We start from the raw sequence: 21,565 nt of genomic DNA, 5'->3' as shown, positions 1-21,565 counted from the left end.
GAGGCGGGAGCGCGCGAGGCTCTGTCACGCAGGCGCGTTCGCGCGGTGTAGGCGGAGCTAGAGGCCGTCGGGGGGGTTGTAGGGAGACGGCGCTGCCGCCATTTTGTAGGGTGTTTGTCGCAGCGGCTGGAGTGAGAAGACGGCGGTTTGGCGACATTTCTCGGCCAAAAGGCCTTTTCCTTTCGCGGAGGTAAGGTTTCGGGTGGGGTGCGCAGGGCTGCGCGGTTTCCCAGTCTTGTAAATGTCAAAGTCAGGTGTCGGAAAAACGGCCGGGTCCGGGGCCTCGGCGAGTGGGGTTCCTTCTGGGCACAGCTCTGCTTGTGGCCTTTACAACCTGAAGTTGCCCAAGTGTTGAGGTAGATTTAAAGCGCTGGGGCAGGAAGGCCTCGGCTCTGCCGCCGACCCTGCTCTGTGGGCCCCGGCCGCTCCCATCCCGGCTGCGGAGGCCGGAGCGAGCGCCTGACGCGGGAGCCGCCGGTGGTTTGTTTTCGTGGATCGAGCCCTCCCCTGGGGGCCTGGTCTCGGCCGTTTGTGGCATTTGGGGGTTTTCCAGAGTCAGACATCTGGCTCTGTGGGTGCGCCAGAGGCCCTGGCCGGGTGCCCTGGGCGGGCAGGCGGGGGGTGGGGGCCGGGCGTCCGAGGAGCTGCGAGTCCAGGTGGTGGAATTTAGCTCGGGCTCGTGGGAGAATTCTTTGTGCGAACCGGTTTTTTCCCTAAGGTGGAGCAAAACATTATTGCAGCAGATCTGCGTTTCTGATACTTGTGCACTGCGCTGTCCTTGATTAGTTAAGTAACCGCGGTATGCTTCCCCATCCTTAGGAAACAGCACAGGAGGCTGACCGGGTCAACCACCTGGTCTTGCTTTGTAGCTGTCTTTGTATGTTCGTGCTCCGTACATACACCCACAGGCTTCTTGTTATCTTTTAAATGCAGTCCTCCTGGAGCCGTCTAATGATAACTTTAACTCATATAGCTATTTTAAAGCCATATACATGGCATTAAAATTGTCGGGTATTATAGTGTGTTAAAGGGCAGTAGAGAATCAGATTTCTGAGACTGATACATACATTCAGATTTGTTGTGTGTGTTGTTTTTATTAAAAGATGTCTCTTGATTCTAACATGTAGGAGTCTTTATTAATTAGAGGTAGCGTAGTAATTTTAATTTTTCTTTTTTGTGTATGCGGAGGAACCTTATCTTTGTAACCTGGGTCTGGGATTCTTGTCTTGGCCTCTTGAGAAGACTGAGCAAGTATTAGTTGGCCCCGAGGGAAGTGGGGAGTGCGACACGACACTTCGTAACAGCTGAATTAAATTTGAAGTAGTGAACTTGGCTAAAGAGATAAAAGTCTTTGGCTCTCCCAAGATGCTTATTCTTATTTTAGTATTTGCATATTGACAATTTTGGTTATTTAAGAATTCTGCCTTGTTACAGGTGAGCTAATTATGGCAGACCGCCAGTAGAAAGAAAAAAACAAAACTGAAGGAGACACATGCTTTGCAAACACTGCATTATAATGGTCATAATAATAACCCTCAGTCATCAGATGTGACTTTGCTTGCTATGATTTAAGAATGCTTAACTAAGCAATTAAAATTAAAAGAGTTCTTATTTGGTTAAAATACAACTTGGGTAATTGGAAGGTCAGAAGAATTCCACTAGAAATACATTTTTTATGGCTTTTCTGATGGCTTTGGCTCAGATTAATTTGTAGTATCATTTATTTCAGTTTCCGATATTCAAGGGACTGTGTCAAATTCTGACTGTGTCAAACTCTGACTGTGTCAGAATACTCACTTCTCAGTTTCCGGTGCACAGATACCAATTTCCGTAACTAGGGTTTGAGGACTTTTTGTTTGACCTCACCAAGGCCTCCTCTTCCTATTTTAAAGCTAGCTAAAAGAGATGCTACATTATCAGATGTATGATTGATGGGCATAGAATTAGAATCAGCAAGAGAAGTGAGTTTAAAATATCTGAATGTTTGGTGGCTTCAGGCTCTGATGGCATGATACATACATTTTCTTAGGGAATACCTCCTAGGAGATGCCTCATTTTGAAGTTTTTTGTTTGTTTTGTGTTTCCCCCAATCCATTTGAAATCATTTAAATTTTTTACTTGAACTTGTTTGCTTGTTACTGAGTCATTTGGGCAAACTGAAAGAGGTTAAGCTGGTTTTGCTCCAATTTACCTTTTTTTAACTCCTTGCTGAGTTAAGAAACTCACCCTGTTCAGCAGAGTTTGGACATTACTATTAAGAACTACTTTGTGAAAGAGTTGGGGAGAGGCAGATAGGGATCACATTGTTGGAACACAGATCCTGGTCCTGAAAGGAGCCTGTGGGGCTGTAGTTGGGGTTAGGGAATTGTCAGTTACCTGATTTCACTGTGACCATGTTCATCCTTATAGGTTCATTTCTTCTGTCACTCCAGATCTACAACGAGTGTGTTTAATTTTAAGAATGGCTGCAGGATGATCTAGAAATAAACTTGTTGGATAAAAGAAATTGAGTTCATAAAATAATCTTTTTATTGCTCTTCTGATTATTGAATACTGTGTTCTGGTCACACCCTGTTTTTTGTTTTCTGCTTTCTGTATTCAGAGCTTTGAGTCATTCTAAGATTTAGAGAAAGGAACTCTTGTCTGAGAAAAAGAAGCTTCATTAATGGCTCTTTACCTTTAAAGCAAAGTCATCTCCTATATTCAGTATCCCTAAGTGTTCCTCTGACTTCAGTTATTTGTATTACAGTATTTTGCCCAGGCTGCATGACACTTGTTGTGTGTGGTAAATTAGCTCACAAAGTCATCATCAATAACTTAATAATTTGATGCTATCAATAATTAGGAGGTCAGTAATAATTTATCATAGAAAGAAGGTAATGATAAAGGTAATTTAAAAACAAAAAAGTTATTAATTTCTAGCTAGATATTGTCTACTGAAGGCTCTAGGCCTAAACCCTTGCTTTTTTTTTTTTTTTAAATGGTAGTTAACAAGTGTTAGTTGAAGACAAGCACCGAGCTGCTTTTATTTTTTGAATTTTTAAATTTATTATTATTATTTTAATGAAATGTAGTTGATTTAAAATGTGTGACCAAGCTTTCACATTTTAGAACCTCTTTAACCTCATGTGCTGGGTGTTATAATTAATATAAAAATGTTATTTACTAAACATAATCATCTGTAACTTCCACAACTTCCTTTTCATTTCCATTAACAGATGCGGCATTCAAAAAGAACTCACTGCCCTGATTGGGACAGCAGAGAAAGCTGGGGACATGAAAGCTACAGTGGAAGTCACAAACGAAAGAGGAGATCCCACAGTAGTACACAAGAGAACAGACATTGTAAACCACATCACCAGTTTAAAGAATCTGATTGGTAAATTACTCTTGAACTAGTAGCATTTTAACGCTAATCGTTTTAATGATTTGTCATTAGCTTATATAGCTTTCATCTGTCAAATTGTTCTATAAATCAGCCAACAAATATTCATTCAGAAAATATTTACTGAGTGCCTTTTATATGCTGGGCACTTTAAATGCTAAGGTTACAGCTGTGATGACAGCAGCAGACAGCAGCATTCCTACCCCGTGTAACTGTCTGGGAGCCTCAGGAGACAGTTGATTGAGTCTCAGCTGCCAGTGATGTAGTTAGAGGACATGAGACACGGGCAAAGTCAAGTGGTAATAGGACACCGAGTTGGTGCCTTTAACTTGTATTTAGGAGGGAGATGTGTACATTGGGGCACTTTTTTAGGGTTCCACAAGTGAGAGGTAATGAGGGCCCAGGAGAATTCATACAGATGAGACAAAGAGCATGTGCTCTATGAGACTGTTTAAGTGTGTTGGGGATTAGTTGCTCATACTGTGTTCTACAGGTCATATTTGTAGGCAAGGCCAGAGGATATGTTTGGGATTTTTAGAAGCTTGGCTATTATAAGAACCATTCCTTTGTGTAGGCAGTAGCCAGTAATGTAGGAAGGGGCCTCAATAAAAATTTCCAGTAGCATATGTCCTGTTCTGTTGTATGCTTACCAGTGTAAAATCTTGAGGTAATAACATTTATATAGAATTGAAGGAATTCTAAGGTTCCTAAATGATTAAACAAAGGCTAGGTGAGTAGAGTTTCTTTCATTCTGTCCTCCATTAATTTCCCTTTCTCATTTGTTTTGTTGGTTTTATGTTTTCTCCTTGTTTTGTGCAGATGTTCCATTGGGACTGTTTGCCAGATTGCTTTCTAAATTAGCCAGCTGGGGTTACTTTAAAAAACAGTATGTAATTTTTTTCCTTCTCCATGATAAAACAGACTTGTTCTGCAGAACAGTGAGCTTGTTGGCAATCAGTGCAGACTACTCATTCTTCATCACACACTGTCATGTGGAGGGAAGAGGAAGAATCTATGCCAGGCTTTCAGTGACCTGAGCTAATTAATGTACTATAGAAAAATATCTGTACCCTATATTAAAATAAATGCAAAATACTGTAAGCCTTAACATCATAGTTATAATCACTCATGGGCTTATGCATTGTGTATGTAGAAAGGAAGTGATATGAGTGATGAACAGTTCATTCATGTTCATGATTAACTACATAAGCAATACTGAGTCAGTCCAACAACCACTAGACCAACAGTTTCTTTTTTGACATTGGCACCAGAGATGTCTGGGGATAATTGCTCTCCATAATATGAAGCAGTCTAATAAATAGTCTTTCAAGATTCAAAACTTTACAAGAGTGTTTTTTTATAAAATTACTGAAAGAAATGAAAAATACAGACACATATAAGGAAGGTAGTCTTGAAAGGATGCTAGTCCTCCATTATTTGGATGTAAAATTATTTCTGATTATTTTCTTCTGAAAATATCTTTGTTTATAAATCTTTGCCTCTGATTATTTCCTGAAAATAGATTCTGAGGAGGGGCAGTTTCAAGTTAAAGGGTGTGAACTCTTACAAAGCTCTTGCTACATATTCACATATTTTTCTAGAAAGTTTGTACCAAGTTATACTCCTACGGCATACGCCTTCATGCTCTCACAAGTCTTGGTTATTTTGAAATGCCAAGAATAGTGTTTTGTTTTAATTTGAATTTTAAAATTTTTACTGAACTTGTTGTATATATATTGACCACTTGAACATTATTTTTGTATTCTTAGCCCATTTTTTCTATTAAATATTTTTTTAAACTAATTTATAAGCACTTTTATTGTATATGAGTTATCTTAACCTTTTTTCATATATATATTGCAGTGTCTTTTGTGATTTGTCTTCCGGTAGTAAGTAGCCCATGAGTTGCTCCCTTCCTACAGGCTTAATTACTTCTGCACAGGAAGACTGATGTGGCTATGAATGCTGTTTTTATATCCTGACACATCTTCCTGTAACACAGAGTATCAAGCCTTAAACCAGTGATTCTCAAACTTTAGTGTGAATAGAATCACCTTGGAGGTATGCTTGAAATGCATGTTACCAGATCATTCAGTGAGTCTGATACTGTTGATAAACAGACCACCCTTTGAGAAACACTATTTTAAGCTCTTTAGTCTGGCATACAAGATTTTGGATGACTGTTCCGCCCCTTATTTGTTTCTGTTCCCCTATGTGAAAGTTGTTCTTGCTGAAATTGTCTACTCACTATTCCCTCGTAACGTGTAGACAAGCCCATCTCTAAGCCCTTGTGGCTGAAAGTGCTCTGTAAACGAGGAAGAAGGTAATGTGCCATGTTTATCCCCTGGCATTTCTTCTGCTTTCCACTTTGTCCAAATCTTGACCTCCCTTTGAGATGCAACTCTTCTTTTTCATGAAATCTTCCCTAACTATTTTAAGCATTCTGAGTTTTTCTCCCTCTGTTACCCTAAGCACTCATACACAACCTTTTGGCATTTTGTGCATTGTTGAGTTTTGTTTTGTGTTTATGTTCATTATTTGTTGGCAGGGATTTTGCCTTATATGTATTTTTTATCTTCCACAGGACCTGTGTGGAAATTAAAACGAATGCTCATAACCTCATTAGTCTTGGCTATTTTGAATGACTACAGTGAAATCTTCACTGGACAGTCAGTGAATATTTGTAGAAATTAAGTCAATTTGTTCACCCTGCTCACTCTGTCCATATAGCCTTTACAGTTCTGTAGACTTCGTTTGTATAATCTCTGAGCCTTGGTTGTAGATTGAAGAGGTCCTCATCTTTTTAGTTTATCCTCATGGCATTACTTCACCCCATATTCGTTCTATAGATTGTTTATGAATTATCAGCAGATCTAATTTCACGTACTATTCCAGCTAAAGATCATTAGGGTTAGTTTTTCCTGGTAGATTTTGGACTTTTATCAGAAGGATGCCTTATAGAATGAAATAGGATGCCCTTAAGAGTATGGTAATTTCTAGCTTGATGTATTGTGGACCTCTCCCTTATCGTTCCAAGCAGCTGATGAGATCCCTGACCGAGACCCAGGTCTTACCCTGATATCCTGAGCTGTTTCTCCAATTGCTAGAATGTAAGGCTGACACTGGGAAAAGGGGGTTTCTGCATCTCCCCAGCCTGGATTTGATGCCAGTTCTGTTGAGTAGCAATCTTAGAAATGCTTCTCCTTTATTTCTGCCTAAACCAGCCCCCTGGGAAAAAGAACAACAGCATATTCTGGGGAAAAGGAAGGTTGGTGAGGGCTATCTAGTCAACATCTGTCACTCCATTGCTTGTCAGGATTATTTTAGCTGATGTGTCTGACTGGGCAGGTGTCCCCTCTCTCCCTCAGTGCTCCATGTGCATCCCTCTTGAAGCTTCGCACTCTGTCGAAGAGGACTCTCATCCCAGGTAGAGAGGGGGACGGGAAACTGGGCAAATTGAATCTATGTCTTTTTCTTTCCATCAGATCAAAGCTAAACTGGGATCCATTGACTTCCTGAGGTCCATGACCTCTGAAATCCCTTGTTTTCGTTATGTATTTGTGCATTTCTTAGGGGAGAGGGCCCATTTCTTTCATCAGATTTTGAAAGGGGTCCGTAGATTCAGAAGTTAAGCACATGGCACCAGTTGATGCTATTTTCCCTGAATTCTTGCGTATTTCACAAGCAGGAATGACAGGAAATCCGAAATGCAAAGGGTGGGTAATCCTAGACAAGCCATTACAAGATCCTTTTCTCATTTGAGGGGGGTATGTTTTAGATGTCTTTGGCACATGAAGCAACCGTCAAAAGCTGTGTTGTCTATTCTCAAAGAGGAGTACAGGAAGCTAGAAACACAAAGAGATGGGGAGATGGGACAGGTAGGATGTGTCATAAAAGTGGCACAGAGGAGTTAGAATGCGCTCTCCCACCACGGCAAACCATTTTCCTTCTAGGGATCTCAATTTACTCGTCTAAAATGAAAGGGCTGAGATATATTTAAGATTCCTTTTAGCTCTGATACACCTTTCATAAAATAATTCTCTGTGTGCCAGGGATATCTAAAATTCACTTAACATTAAGAGAGAAAGGAATTCTGTTTTGCCTGCCTCAGATTGTGTGTGGCTCTGAGAAAAGAAAGCTTAGCTACAGGTGCATATATCAAAAGACTGATGAATTTCAGAAGAGCAGTTTTGTGAATTTTTGGTCTTAACTTTCTCCAGAAGGTAAAGGGACATTTAATCAAGTAAACACAGTATAATTGAATGATACGGCTCAAGCTTTGTTCCTTGATAGCAGCATATATAATAGAGATATAAGAACCCATTTGCTTATTGGTTAAAGTAAAATTATTTCTTAAGTTTTGTGATTTAAGTATAAATTCTAATTCATCAATTTGTCTTTTTTTCTTTTATTGAGTTAGCTGTTTAAACCAGGAATTCTTGAGAGAATGTTTTGTTTTAACCACATCATTCTAGAATGAAGAGAATAATTTTAAATCCTTTAATGTGTTTGCAGTCATTACTTAGAAGCAAGGTCCTTGAATGAGAGAGATTTTCGGGACCGGAGATACATTGATGAATACAGAAATGACTACTGCGAAAGATACGTTCCTAGACATTATCACAGAGACATTGAAAGCAGTTATCGAATCCATTGCAGTAAGTCTTCAGTCCGAAGCAGGAGAAGCAGTCCTAAAAGGAAGCGTAATAGGCACTGTTCAAGTCATCATTCACGTTCGGTATGATTGATTGGTTTTTATTTTGGGTGGATACGTATTTGTGTGAAAAAGCACTTACTGAGCTGATAAGTTTGGAAAAGTTTATATATATAATACTATTTGAATATAGTTGTGTTTATATTACTTGAGTCCTTAAAGGAAACTTCCAAATTCTTATAACTAATCTGTGTTTATTAGCTAGCCCTCATTTGCCCATATTTACTCATTTTCTGCAGAGCAGATTATGAATTCCTTGATTTCAATATTAAAAATATTTTAATGTTTTATAATGTAATCTTATGAAAAGATGAAGCACCCGTCTTTTCTTTCATTTTAGACTTTTTTTACTTTAAAAGAAAGATGTTTCCTAATACTTGGAAACAAACATAGAAAGTTGCACTGGTGGATCCGTACCCTGTGTATAGCACAGTGCCACAGTGCAGTGCATCATTTTCTGCAGCTGGTTCCATTGGGATTCTGAAAATGGGTGCTGAGTGGGAAATGTGTTGTCCAAAAAGCCTGCCCTTTTTTTTACACGCATGCATCAGATCACCTGTTTGATTAATAAACTATGAATTACTGTTTTCCTCCCCAAGTTTTCTTCAGTAGAACTAGTTTTGATTAGATTGAACATTGAAATTAACTAGCTTTTATTTTCCCCTTTTAATCATGTATGTTTTAAAATATTGCTAAATAAACGATTTGAACTAATCTTGACATTTTAAAACATTTTCCTGACAAAGTAGACATCCCAACTCACAGCATATGCTGTTTTATAACGAGATTGATAGATCATGACATTGCGTTCCTTAAATTTCAGACTTCACTTAAATCAGTATTTTAAAGAGACAATTGTGTTGTTTTTTTTCTATTGCCACTTTAAGTATCTTATCTGAAAATCTGTTCCTTGCCATGTTTTTCTTCTGTAACATAAACTGTGCCCTGTGAATTTCTGGGGACTGAATTTGAAATTGCTCCTGCCAACTGTTCGTGGCCTGGTGCTTATCTGAATGCCTGAATATCTCCCCGCTGAATGAATTGCGTATTCTGCCCTGAATTCACTCTGATATATTGATTGGCTGGACGATCTTGGTGCTGCCCACTTGCCGTTCCAGAAGAGCCACCGAAGGAAAAGATCCAGGAGTATAGAGGATGATGAGGAGGGTCACCTGATCTGTCAAAGTGGAGACGTTCTAAGAGCAAGATGTATAGAATATTTTTCAACACTTTTTAAACTTTGCAGACAGAATAATCTTTTTAAGAATAGTTTGTCAGCGGGGGGCTAAAGAACTCTTCATTGCTTTTTTGTTTTGTTTTTTGTGGGTTTGTTTGTTGTTCTTTTGTATTTCTTCTTTTCTATACAGTTTAAATATTTCTACTCTAAAGTTCCAAAATAATCAGTGGAATTTGAGATTAGAGCAAGAAAGATAGCTCTATCTAATTGTTTTTGGTAGCAGCTGAAAATAAGATAATTTGAGTGCTGAAACCTTAGTTATGCTTTGATAGAGATCATTTGAAAATATTCCACACTTAAGCATTCATTGTTTGAGTAACTGATAGTTTGTACCGTTACTTACACTTCTTTCTCCCCCCTCACTTTAGATGAAATCGTGGACACTTTGGGTGAAGGGGCCTTTGGCAAAGTTGTAGAGTGCATTGATCATGGCATGTAAGTTTGTTTTTTTTGTTTGTTTGTTTTCAACATTCTGATATTTTTGGTGGGGAAGGATCCATAATTTAGATGAAATGGTACTTTAGTGGTAGGTATGTGTTTTCCTGAGAAGAGGTGTAAGTATTCAAAATTTTTTGAACTTCGTATGATTTATTTACCATGAATGTGGATTTTGGTCAAGAATGCTGAACATTTTTATCAGATGAAGTTCTTTGAAATTAAAGTGAGTGTTCAAGTGAAGGGTGTTCAAGTGAAGGGTTTTCCAGAACTTAGGCCCCTGGCTTCTTGTGAGAGATTTGGAGTGCTTTACTCTGCTTTTGAATTACAGAGGCAATAAAGCATATCTAATTTTCTTGGTTCAAAAACCTTTATAGCCAAAGGATAATATTTGTATGTTAGTCAGCTTCTTAAACTATAAAGAATTGCGTTACTTAAAGCCTGCAAAATAAAGTCCAGATTTTTTTAATGAGTTATACTAAACCCTTTGTGATTTGACCCTCTCTGCCTCATTTTAATGTTTTCTTCTAGGACCTCTGTTCTGTGGTTGCAAGCTTTTTATTGTAAGTGAATCCCTTAAAACAATTTAGTCAAAACTACACATTTCTAAATTAACATCTAAATTTTTTTCATCCTAAATAGTTGAGAAGTATGTAATTTCCAGTTTGTTGTAAATGTTAATTTAAAAAAAAAAACTATATTTAGGGGAATCTAAATACAACACCTACTGTTATCCATAAATAAAACTTTTCTTGAATACTTAGAAATGTTTTAACCTTGAACTTATCTTTACTCCACTTTTCATAAAGAATATTATCCTAAATGTTTTTTTATCACCCTTTCCTCTCTTCAAAAAAATGTGAACATAAATTGAAATTTTGAGATATTTTGAAATATATTCAGACTTAGGAAATTTACTGTAATAGTTCAAAGAATTCCTATGTTTTCTTCACCCAGAATCCCTAAATGTTAACATTTTACAGTATTTTATCATTCTCTAGATACACATTCATGTATTTTCAAATTTTTCCAGCTAATCTGATTCAGTCCTGATTCACATTTCACTAGTTGTCTCATTAATATCTTTTAAAAATTTCTTGATAGTACAAGACTTTAGTATTTGAGATATTCCAATTAATAGTATTTAGTTGGTCAAGTACAAATCTGTTACCAATTTTGGTACTTATTACACCTAAAACAAAATTTAATCAGAAATGTATATTTTACTGGAATGGTTGGGGCTTTTAAAAAACGGGTACATGTGTCCATAGATAAATATCTTAGTGTTTTAGCATTGTTTCCATTTTAGTTTTTTTAATTGATGTATAATTGACTAATATTATGTAAGTTTGTAAGTTTAAGGTGTTTAACATGTTGGTTGATAAATTTATATACTGCAGTATGATTACTGCAGTGGCCTTAGCTAACACATTTATCCATTTTTCATTTTTCGCGCTATTAGCATTTAGAAAACTTGGCCATACAATTAAATAGAAGATGTTTTGTCACAGCAGTTTTGTAGCAGTTATTTAAGTGTCGACATAACATGCTTACAGCATAGGGAAATTATCATCAAAATAATTTTTTAATGATTTGTCAGCCTACAACTTCACTGGAGCCCTTGTTAAAAGCAGTAGGATGGGAAAAGTTTTGCTATCCAGCCACTAGAAAAACTTGTTTTGCCTGAAAGTTTTGTTTTGTTTTTTACAGCCTAGGGCACATACCTTGCCATACTAATTACCCATGCATGAGGTTTTCTTTTCTTTTATGAAGTGAAAAGGCCATAGTGAAAAAGGCTTGAATGCTGGCCCATCTTCAAGAAAATCAGGTTTAGAAAAGAGGACGTAGGGAAGCTGAAGATCTGGGAACCCCTTTCCTCAAAATCATTCACGGCTCTACACTTGTTAAGAAGTGTTACAGATGCCCCAGTCTAAAGCACGCTGCCCTACATTGTAGCTGTTTCTACCTACTGGCATCAGTGAACGTGCTTAACCTTTTTTTGGCTTCATGATTTATTGATGGTGTCTCCTTTGCCTGAATGTTCCATTTTCGTCCCAAGTCTAACAAACTGATAGCTGTTTCTCAGGGCTCAGTTTTGTATCACCTCTTCTGAAGGAGTCTGCTCCCCTGACCCTGATGGTTGAGCTCTTTCTCCTCTCTATTCCATATTACCTTGTACCAAGCACATCTAACCTTGTAAGTTGTTCAGGTGTCTGTCTTTTCCATTAGACTGTGAGGTACATGGGACAAGCCTGTTTTTATCACTAACACCTATATACTATCTGGCACAGTAGGTCTAGCCTGGTGATTGAGTGAATGCTTTTCAGCAGTACCATATTCTATTCAAGGTTTATATTTCTATCTTTTTTTTTAAAAAAAAAAAAAGAAGTATTCTGTAAAATCTAGGTAAATTTAAAATTCTGGAAACAAACATTAACATTCGTAAGTATTAAGAGAATCATCACTCCATATAAAGTGTATTTTGTCAAAATGTTTTGAAAAGGTGTTATATGCATCTGTTACCATATGCCTTAAAGATTATTTTAGGAAAATAACATGGAATAATTGGTACTTAATAAGATAATGCTTTAGAGGATACATGTCTTCAACCCCCTCATGTACACTTAACCATTTTAATTTTAATTTTTAAGGGATGGCATACATGTAGCGGTGAAAATTGTAAAAAATGTGGGTCGTTACCGTGAAGCAGCTCGTTCAGAAATCCAAGTACTTGAGCACTTAAATAGTACTGACCCCAGTAGTGTCTTGTAAGTATAAACTTGGAACTGGGGTCCGCCCTGTTATGTGAAATAATCAGAATTCTGTGAACTGAATCATTTTTATCTTGATCTCTTTCAGCCGCTGTGTCCAGATGCTAGAATGGTTTGATCATCACGGTCATGTTTGTATTGTGTTTGAACTGCTGGGACTTAGTACCTATGATTTCATTAAAGAAAATAGCTTTCTCCCATTTCAAATTGACCACATCAGGCAAATGGCGTATCAGATCTGCCAGTCAATAAATTGTAAGTATACTTGTTAAATTTTTAAACACCAATGAATTAAAGTTTTTATTATACAAGTGACATATCAAAACATTGTTACTAAAAATGCACATATTAGAAGAAACGATGAAGCCACTTTTGATTCCTACATTCACTGCTCATCCTCCCTCCCATCCAGTACAGATTGAATTTGTAAATGAAACTAATGTCTTTTTGTTCTTTTGTAGTTTTGCATCATAATAAATTAACCCATACAGATCTGAAGCCTGAAAATATTTTATTTGTGAAGTCTGACTATGTAGTCAAATATAATTCTAAAATGGTAAGTTAAAGACTTGTTTTAATTTTGGTGATTGCCTTTAGAATTAATTTAGCGTAGTGATCCTTGGATGAGGAATTTTACCTCTGAGGCTTATTTTTATATCCTGATGTTTAACCCCAAAAGGGTAATAATCTTTTTTCTTTCTTACGGGGTTATGTTGAGGATCAGAAAGGAACTAACATGCGAGCCTTTTGGATAGTACTCCAAAACATTTCATGTCTTTATTGATCTTCATATTTACTCAACTGTGTCTCTCTAGAAACGCGATGAACGCACACTGAAAAACACAGACATCAAAGTTGTTGACTTTGGAAGTGCAACATACGACGATGAGCATCACAGCACTCTGGTGTCTACGCGGCATTACAGAGCTCCAGAGGTCATCTTGGGTCAGTAGACACCAGACTTCCTGATAGTTTAATTGGAAAAGAGATCTTTGTTCTCTACAGCTTTTATTGGGAGGCAGGTAGTGGAGGGATAGCTGTAATTTTCTTAGTAGTGTACAGAAAATGTTTTCTGTTTTCATAAAAACTGGACTCTGCTATAAATATTCTTCCTGAGTGGGGAAAAATGTGATACCATCAGTATAGATACTCCAGGTAGTGGTTATTTTTGAATAAGTCAGTCTTAACCAAGAACAAGCTCTATTGGCCAAGTACATCACAGCAGGGTGATTTTAAAGTGATGTGAGTACCTATTATCGTCTCATCACAAAAGCATGGTGCTGGTGAAAACGATAAAATTTGGTTGGCAGACATCTAGATGTCGGGGGGATGGAGGTTGAGGAGAGCAGAAGAGGGGCTAGTCAGGGAGAGCTTCTCTGATAATCTTTGACGTGAGAAAGGCTGGGGCAGAAGATGAGTCAGTGCAGGGTGTTAAAGAGGGAGCTCAGGAGGGGACAGTGCGTCTTGTGCCTCAGGGTCTGACAGCGAGACCAGGACTGGTGACAGCTGGGGACGTCAAGGGTGGGTTTGGGGGCTTGGAGATAGTTAAAGCAGTAAGCTTATTACTTGGCCAAAAGTGAGGGCCAACTGAAGTTAGATAGTAAAACATTTTTATGGAATCAGCTGTTCCCACTTTTTAGCTTGTCCAGTAGGACTTGGTAGTTCAGGATAGGAGTGTGAAAGCGACCTAATAATGCTCACCGAGCGGGGAGATCAGCAGAGGGGTGAGGAAATCAAGGTCGTGGTGCAGTGCTGGCCAGTAGAGCTCTCCATGGTGGTGGAAATGTTCTGTTTGCACTGTCCAGTATGGTGACCATTAACCACTGTAGACTGCTGTGCACTTGAAGTTTAGCTAGTGTGACTGAGGAACTGAGTTTTAGATTTTGCATTAAATTTTAGATTGAAATAGCTACACGTGGCTAGTGGCTACCACGACAGGACAGAACAGGTTTAGAATTTGTCTTTGAGGTTGTTGTTACTAGGATTTCTGCTTAGTGTGGTCTGAGGAGTTACTGTGTTGAAATAGTTTAGAAAGTGTATTCATGACTGAGGACTGAAGGCTGCAACGAAGGTGAAAGAGAGGAGTGTGGGAAGAGACTGTGGACAGAGAGGTATTTGCAGAGCTTAGAAGGAGATAACTTGCTATGTTTTATCAATTTTGGGAAGGACATTTTTCCCACACATTTTAACACGTGGTGGGGGACAACACAAAACAGTTGGCATTTTTTCTTCATTACTGATATATAACAGGGGTGCATCTTAAGCATAGTTAATGGCCTCCTCCTAAATTGGGTAAATACAGTGATTCTTAGTGATAATACAGTTAAAAGTGTGGCCAGGCTGGGAATAGTTGATAAAAATCTGAAGTTGGTGTTTGTGGTCTTGATGAAAAGAGTACAAGAGATGAGAAGATGAGAACGGTTCTCGTGTGTTTGTGGACTGTTAGTCCTGAAGATGAAGGCAGAGTTAGGCTGGAGAGGAAGGTGTGGTCAGGCGCTACAGTTGAGGAGGGCAGTTGGTCTCCTGTCTTGGGTGTTGGTAATAAACAGAAATAGGGAGAAGTTGGTAAAAGTGAATGATGTGAAATTCCAAAGAGTATGAGAGCTGACTTACCAGAAAATGGGATGATTTAGAATGGTGCAAAGGGTTACAGTCACCTGGGAGAAAGCTGGGCTGGGAGAGAGGAGTGGCTAGAAAAGAAAACTTCATCTTAGGTCCAGGCTGTGTCATTTGCAGGTTTTGTGTGTGGTGCTGTGAGTAGAAACCGTGCTCCATTATCCGTTTGCTCAACTGACGGGTACTGCGAGAGGTGACAGAAACAGCTAAGTCGGAGTCAAGTCCCTTGAATATATTGTTTCTCCCTTTATCTTTAAATTCAGTGATGTTACTGAAAGTAATTGAAATGGCTTTTAGAGTAGGTTTTATTTGCACATTATTGTTTTATTAAATACTTGATCTTTAAAAGAATGAAACACCTGAATGGTTTGCTTTTTTCCTTTCTAATTAAGTTTAAAAAGACTAAGTGTTTTTTCTTTTCTGAGTAATACTACTATTGAGGATTCTGAAGGAGAAAGTATATATAATCATGTAGAGACAACCTGAAAGTACGTATGTAGATCCCTGTCTGAACTTGAAATGGCTATATAATTCTGCTTATAGGTGACACTGCTTATTAATATCCAGTATAATTCTTACATAATTTATGTGAAACTAACATTTCTTTTAATGGAAGAAATAAACTCAGACATCAAGCTGATGATAACCGATAAGGAGTAATCACATTCTGAGGATAATTATTGATCTATATTTGCACTAATACAATGTAAAGTTTCATGGAAAGACCATGAAGGGGGTGTAACAGTGCTCCCCACTGCACAAGGAATACAGAAAGTGTGAAATATTTGCTAGCACCTCTTTTATTTTGTATAAAATGCGGCCTCCCCCAGGCTAAAATACTGTAATTTGATATAAGGATATGGAAGACTCTGAAAGCAGACTGAATAATGTTGGATATAGAATAAAATGTAAACCCTGAATTTACTGTCATATGCTCTAAAAAAGGGCTGTATAAGGAGAGCACCCACACAGGAAAGGGTTTAGTGTGTTGGCAGTTTTTAATTGTTGCATAATGAGATGTTTGGTTTTGTTTTTAAACAGCTTTAGGTTGGTCTCAGCCTTGTGATGTTTGGAGCATAGGTTGCATTCTAATTGAGTATTACCTTGGTTTCACAGTCTTTCAGGTATGTATTTATTTAGTAAATGTTGTTTACTAATTCATAATGAACTTCACATGTTAAAGGCATGTTAAAGTTTTGGTTTCCATATTGAAAAGTTGCCATCGTGTCACTTAAGATTAAAACTTATATGCAAAGTAGTCATCCTTCTCTACTGTCATAGTTGAATGAAACACTGCTGAGTGATCATTATTCATTCTGCGTGTGAATGGAGTTTTTAAACATATGGTTCATATTGACTTCATATGACCCATTTTTTAAATTGTGGTGCTCCATAAATTTACATTAGTTCTAACTGTGACCAATTTTAATTCAGTCCTGATTATGTTGCCTATTGATATGACCATGAACAAGTTACTTGCTCCTTTTTTAAAAAGAATTTAGAAATAGTTGTAGTAAGCATCTTTGTCAACCCAGGCACATTTCTAAGCACTTAGTATGTAAAGATGAAAAGACAACATCTCTGTCCTCAAGGAAATCGTGCACAGGGTAGACATGGGGAAACTTACAGCGCAATGTGATATATGCTATAATGGAACAACGTAGAAAGTATGGTGGGAACCCAGAGAAGGTGAATAGTTAAATTTGCTTAGAGAAAGCGTCACTGAGAAGTAGGGAGTTTAAGCCATACTAAAGGAAAGAGTAGGAGTTTGTCAGAAAACCTGAGTGTGTGATGCCATATCAGGAAGAAGAAATTGTATTCACGAATGCAAGAGGCATAAAGATGCTCGAGTTGAGGAGGGAGGAATAGTGCCGTCAGAGTGTCTTGCATAAATACGAAACGTTTGTAGGCAAGGACTGATTCATAGCTGACTTGTTTGCCATAGAAAGGTATTTACTTGTGTTACCCTAGGAGTCAGTGGTTTCCAAGTGTGGACTGGTCTAAAATGAAAATGATTTTCTAGGGTTGCCATTCTAGCCTTCATTTAGAAGTTAGCCTTCCTGTTTTTTTGGTATTAAAATGTCCCTTTAATGAAACAGTAATCGTTACTTGCTTTTTAAAGTAAAAGTCCTTACCTGTCAAAATAAAAAGCAGAAAATGTTAAGGTGTCCACTTTTTTTCCCTCATAATTTTACTTATGTCTGAAGACTAACAGTCTTGAAAGCTTCAAGCAGTGTAACCCTTGAAGAACTTTCTGTAGGGTTGGGATGTGATGTGATCGAGGTGTGTCGTTCTAGTTTGTAGATGGGTAAGGTGAGGGTGGTTCAGGAGTTCCTGGCTAATAATGTCAGGGCCGACTTGAGGTTATGGCAAGCAGGGTGGGGGAAGAAGCTATGGTGAAGTTACAGTCACTTAGGTGACTGTTGCAGAATATGTGTGTTCACTGCTGTGGGGCACCTCACCAAACTTCTTTCTAGTCTGTAGAGAGCTGTTAGAAGTACTCTTGAGTTTGCAGACAAGTTAGAGACCTAAAATGAAGCTGCAGGTCATTTCTAGGAGGTACTGTCTGGTTTTGTGGTAGAAAGCTGTAGGGTCAAGAAGTTGAGCAGAACTTTCTTCATTCTGACACTTAAATAAAATAGGCCCCTCGAATGGTTTTATGATTGTAAGTCATTCCAAAGTCTTTAAGTGTGGATTATTCCTGTTGGTTTGAGATGTGGTTTATATTTGAATTCCACCCTCCAAAATAGTCTTCAACTAAGGAACTTGTTGAAAATGTGGAGCTTGTATTATTTATTCCTGTCATGAATTAAGAACAACATTTTGAAAGTGTATACTAGGCACAGAAGTTGACAGATTTAAAAACCATTGCACACAGCCTCTGCTCTCCAGAACGTGGGTTGGCAAACTGTATCCTGCCTGATGCCTGCTTTGAAAAATGAAAAAGGATATGTGATAGAGACCATTTGTGACCGCCTAGGCCTAAGATATTTACTGCCTGGCCTTTTACGGAGGAAGTTTGCCAGCCTCTGCTCTAGGAGCATCCTATTTCAGCTGTAAGTTTATTCCACTTTCGCAAAGCTTTATTACCGTTTAAGAATGAGTTTTGTCTCAGGTTCACAGCTCAAGTTTCCTCATTTATGAGCTATATGTGACCTTGAGCTAGTATCTTACCCTCTGAACGTCACGTTCCCACATACCTAGCTAGGGTTGTGAGTATATTGGGGCTGTATCTTTATTGTCTAGGATTAGTTGAGTGTGACAAGGTTGCTATTCATTGGGTAATGGAGGTTAAATGAGAGACAGTTTTTTTGGTAATCTTCTCCAGTCAACCCCCTGTTATATAGTGTAAGAAATAACAGATAAATAGGGGAAAACTGTTTTTACACTGAGTAAATTATGTCATCCCCTGTGCAGACCTTACTGATCCTTTCTAGAAAGACTTTGATTAGATTTGCATCAGACAAGGTAGCTGATTCAGTTTTTTTCCATCTTTGAAGTAGAGTGTAATATAAATTGTGTAGCTTTCTAATCCAGGCATATTTAGTCCTTTTATGTCAATACTGTTTCCTTGTGTTTTCCTTTATTGTGCATACCCGGAAAGGGAAAGTGCTAAATTTCTTTCTCCTCCTTTTTTAGACTCATGATAGCAAAGAGCACCTGGCAATGATGGAACGAATATTAGGACCCATACCAACACACATGATTCAGAAAACAAGGTATACCTTTTGTGACTAAAGCCTTGTTAGGTGCATGCAGTGGCCTGTATTCAAACTACAGGAAACCCATCTTTGTTGTCACTGCTTTTTCCAGGGACTGCAGATTGTGAATTTTTTTCCACAAAGTGAAGTTTTTAAAAAGTAATACAGTATTTACTTTGTGATCCAGTAGACAGAGTGATGTTTTTATACTCACGGTAACATAAGCATAAATATTTTCCTAACTTGATGTAAAAATAATACATAGAGTAGTAAAAAGAGTTTAATTTTGGAGTCATATTGATCTAAGTTTGAATTCCATACTGTTGTTACCCAGCTGTATGTCTTTGGACAAGATACTATAAGTGGTTTCAAAACATAACTTCACAGGAGTCACCCAGGTAGTTGTTTAAAGATTTCCAGCCCCATTCCAGATCAGAATTTTAGTGAAATCAGAATTTCACTAAATGGATCCAGGAACCGCTGTTTTTGAAGCTTGCATTGTTTCCTGTGTGATGTTTGGGAACACCTTAGGTGGGATACTAAAACTTCAGAGGGTACAAGATTAAGGAAGATGTCATGTAAGGTATCTGATACATAATTGCTGCTGAGATTTGTTTTAATTGTGAGAGAGAGAGAGAGAGATGCCTGGTTCCATCTGTTTCCCCCATCTCCTGGTGAGGGCAGGGTAAACATGAAATTTTTTTTTTAAAACTAATCCAGAATTCTTTTTCCTGTAGAAAGCGCAAGTATTTCCATCATAACCAGCTAGATTGGGATGAACATAGTTCTGCTGGTAGATACGTTAGGAGACGCTGCAAACCATTAAAGGTAAAAAAAAAAAGGTTTAAAAAGCTGTTTTTAACTATTTTTTGATGTCTTTCTTAAACAAAATCATTTTTCCCCTCAGGAATTTATGCTTTGTCATGATGAAGAACATGAGAAACTGTTTGACCTGGTTCGAAGAATGTTAGAATACGATCCAGTACAAAGAATTACCTTGGATGAAGCACTGCAGCATCCTTTCTTTGACTTATTAAAAAAGAAATGAAATGGAAATCAGTGGTCTTACTATACTTCTCTAGAAGGGATAACTTTAAGACTGTGTCAGTCAACTCTAAACATTCTAATATTTTTGTAAACATTAAATTATTTTGTACAGTTAAGTGTAAATACTGTATGTTTTGTATCAATAGCATAATTATCTTGTTAAGCGAATATGGTCTTGATAATGAAATATAAAAGCTAAAATTAATTTTCCTTTTTTGAGATTAATTACCATTTTTAAAGACCTTTGGAAAAATCCTTTCTGTCCAGTGATAAATGTGATTGATCTTGTCTTTTATACATGGAGGTTGACTCTTTGAAGTGATTTTTTTTTCTTTTTTTGAGTAAAAGAAAATCTTGACTACTTCATTCCTTAATGATTATTCTTTACATACCTCAAAGTCAGACTTTTCTTCACTTTAAAAGTTTTTTCTGCAATTGTTGAACAGGTCATAAGGATTATTAACTCTGTAGGCAGGTATTGGAAAGCAAAAACCCATAGGAAATGTTAACTGTTGGAGTTTCATTCAGTTGCAAGTATTGTGTTCTGTTTCATTGGGTGATCTCAGTGGTGATAAGCAGCATTCAGGGAAAGGCATCCAGTGTGTCCATCGTGACAGATTAGTAACACCACACGCTCACTGCATTTAAGATTAAAGCGTAGCAGGAAGATCAGCGTGCGGAGTCCTGTTTCCCGAGGGCTACTTATGTAGTCAAGTCACGAACTAAGAACAGGAATTCTGATGACTGAGGTTTTGGGTTTTAATGCCAGATCTTCAGGAGACTTTAGATTGTCTCGTATATTTCCTTATCACATGAAATACAAATACTTAAACCTTAGTGTATGAATTTTAAGGTTATTATTAAGCAGTTTATATTTGTTTTAATCTTTGCTGGAGAAAAAGGTGATTTGATCGTAAAACACTGTGGGAAGAAACTTCTGCAGAAGTTTCCAGGCCCTGATTGGTTAACATGATGAACTTTTTATTTGCCTGTGGGTATTTTTTCCTTACTGTTAACCTGTTTTCAAATTGCAAACTACATGGTAAATGTTACTTAATTTAGTAAAAATACAAAACTATTGATCAGTCTGCCAGGTGAGAAATCTTTTTTGTTGCAGAATTCATCGCTGATTATCCAGATACAGGGTTTTTGTTCAGTGTTCCCATTTCCAAAGGGCATTACACAAAGATGTGAATTTTATCTGTATTTTAAACGAAAAACATGAAATCTTTTTGGTATGACAAATAGTGAAATCAAGATGGGCTTCTCTTCGTGATCCCCTGGCAGCATTTGCCCATATAGTAAAGCTGTGTTTCTAAGCTTGACCAGGAATTTAAGAAAGCGGAAATAAATTTAGCCAGAGAATCGTTGCATCAGTTATGCTCAGGCCTCTGATGTCGTCCATATGTGGTTGAGCTATATTGTATGTGATAAGGTTTTTTAAAGGAGCATTTGATGTAAAAAAGAGGTTTTTCCTGAACGTGGTAGTGGTATAAAGATTAAGAAGTCTGCTATCCTTCATTTTCCCTTCCATTTCCATCCTACAAAGCCACTGAATCACGTAAGCCTCCTGACCTATCCCTACCAGTGCTCCAAGTTCCCAAATTAATGTTTACTTTTTCTCCCATCGAAAACTCTCAGAGTACTGATTTCAGGATA

General features: G+C 37.7%; 1 protein-coding gene across 3 annotated transcripts; it reads left to right on the top strand.

Moving 5' to 3' along the window:
- The first annotated feature begins 64 nt into the window (after nucleotides 1–64).
- CLK4 (CDC like kinase 4) lies at nucleotides 65–20,272 on the top strand. Of its 3 annotated transcripts, none has more exons than XM_010992468.3 (13): nucleotides 65–190; nucleotides 3,219–3,379; nucleotides 7,901–8,123; nucleotides 9,218–9,308; nucleotides 9,705–9,771; nucleotides 12,423–12,539; nucleotides 12,631–12,797; nucleotides 13,004–13,098; nucleotides 13,358–13,487; nucleotides 16,200–16,282; nucleotides 18,798–18,877; nucleotides 19,597–19,687; nucleotides 19,767–20,272. In XM_010992468.3, the coding sequence occupies exons 2-13, from the start codon at nucleotides 3,219–3,221 to the stop codon at nucleotides 19,905–19,907; spliced, it is 1,446 nt and encodes a 481-aa protein (XP_010990770.1). In that variant the 5' UTR covers nucleotides 65–190; the 3' UTR covers nucleotides 19,908–20,272. The 3 variants fall into 3 exon arrangements, with proteins under 3 accessions (XP_010990770.1, XP_010990771.2, XP_031293805.1); XM_010992469.3 differs by lacking the exon at nucleotides 65–190 and adding an exon at nucleotides 6,754–6,812 and having other exon boundaries at nucleotides 3,241–3,379; XM_031437945.2 differs by lacking the exons at nucleotides 65–190; nucleotides 3,219–3,379; nucleotides 9,218–9,308 and having other exon boundaries at nucleotides 8,066–8,123.
- Nucleotides 20,273–21,565: the final 1,293 nt, after the last annotated feature.

Source organism: Camelus dromedarius, chromosome 27 (assembly GCF_036321535.1).
Source record: "Camelus dromedarius isolate mCamDro1 chromosome 27, mCamDro1.pat, whole genome shotgun sequence".
Lineage (NCBI taxonomy): Eukaryota > Metazoa > Chordata > Mammalia > Artiodactyla > Camelidae > Camelus > Camelus dromedarius.
Note: the sequence above shows the minus strand (reverse complement) of the source record. Positions and strands in the feature narration are given on the sequence as shown.

What these genes read in the sequence shown, in the direction of transcription:
- CLK4 (XM_010992468.3), top strand. Translation starts at nt 3,219, where the DNA reads ATGCGGCATTCAAAAAGAACTCACTGCCCTGATTGGGACAGCAGAGAA. An exon ending in AGACGTTCTAAGAGCAAGAT is followed by an intron (nt 9,309 to 9,704) that starts GTATAGAATATT and finishes CCCTCACTTTAG; the next exon opens with ATGAAATCGTGGACACTTTG. An exon ending in GAGTGCATTGATCATGGCAT is followed by an intron (nt 9,772 to 12,422) that starts GTAAGTTTGTTT and finishes TTAATTTTTAAG; the next exon opens with GGATGGCATACATGTAGCGG.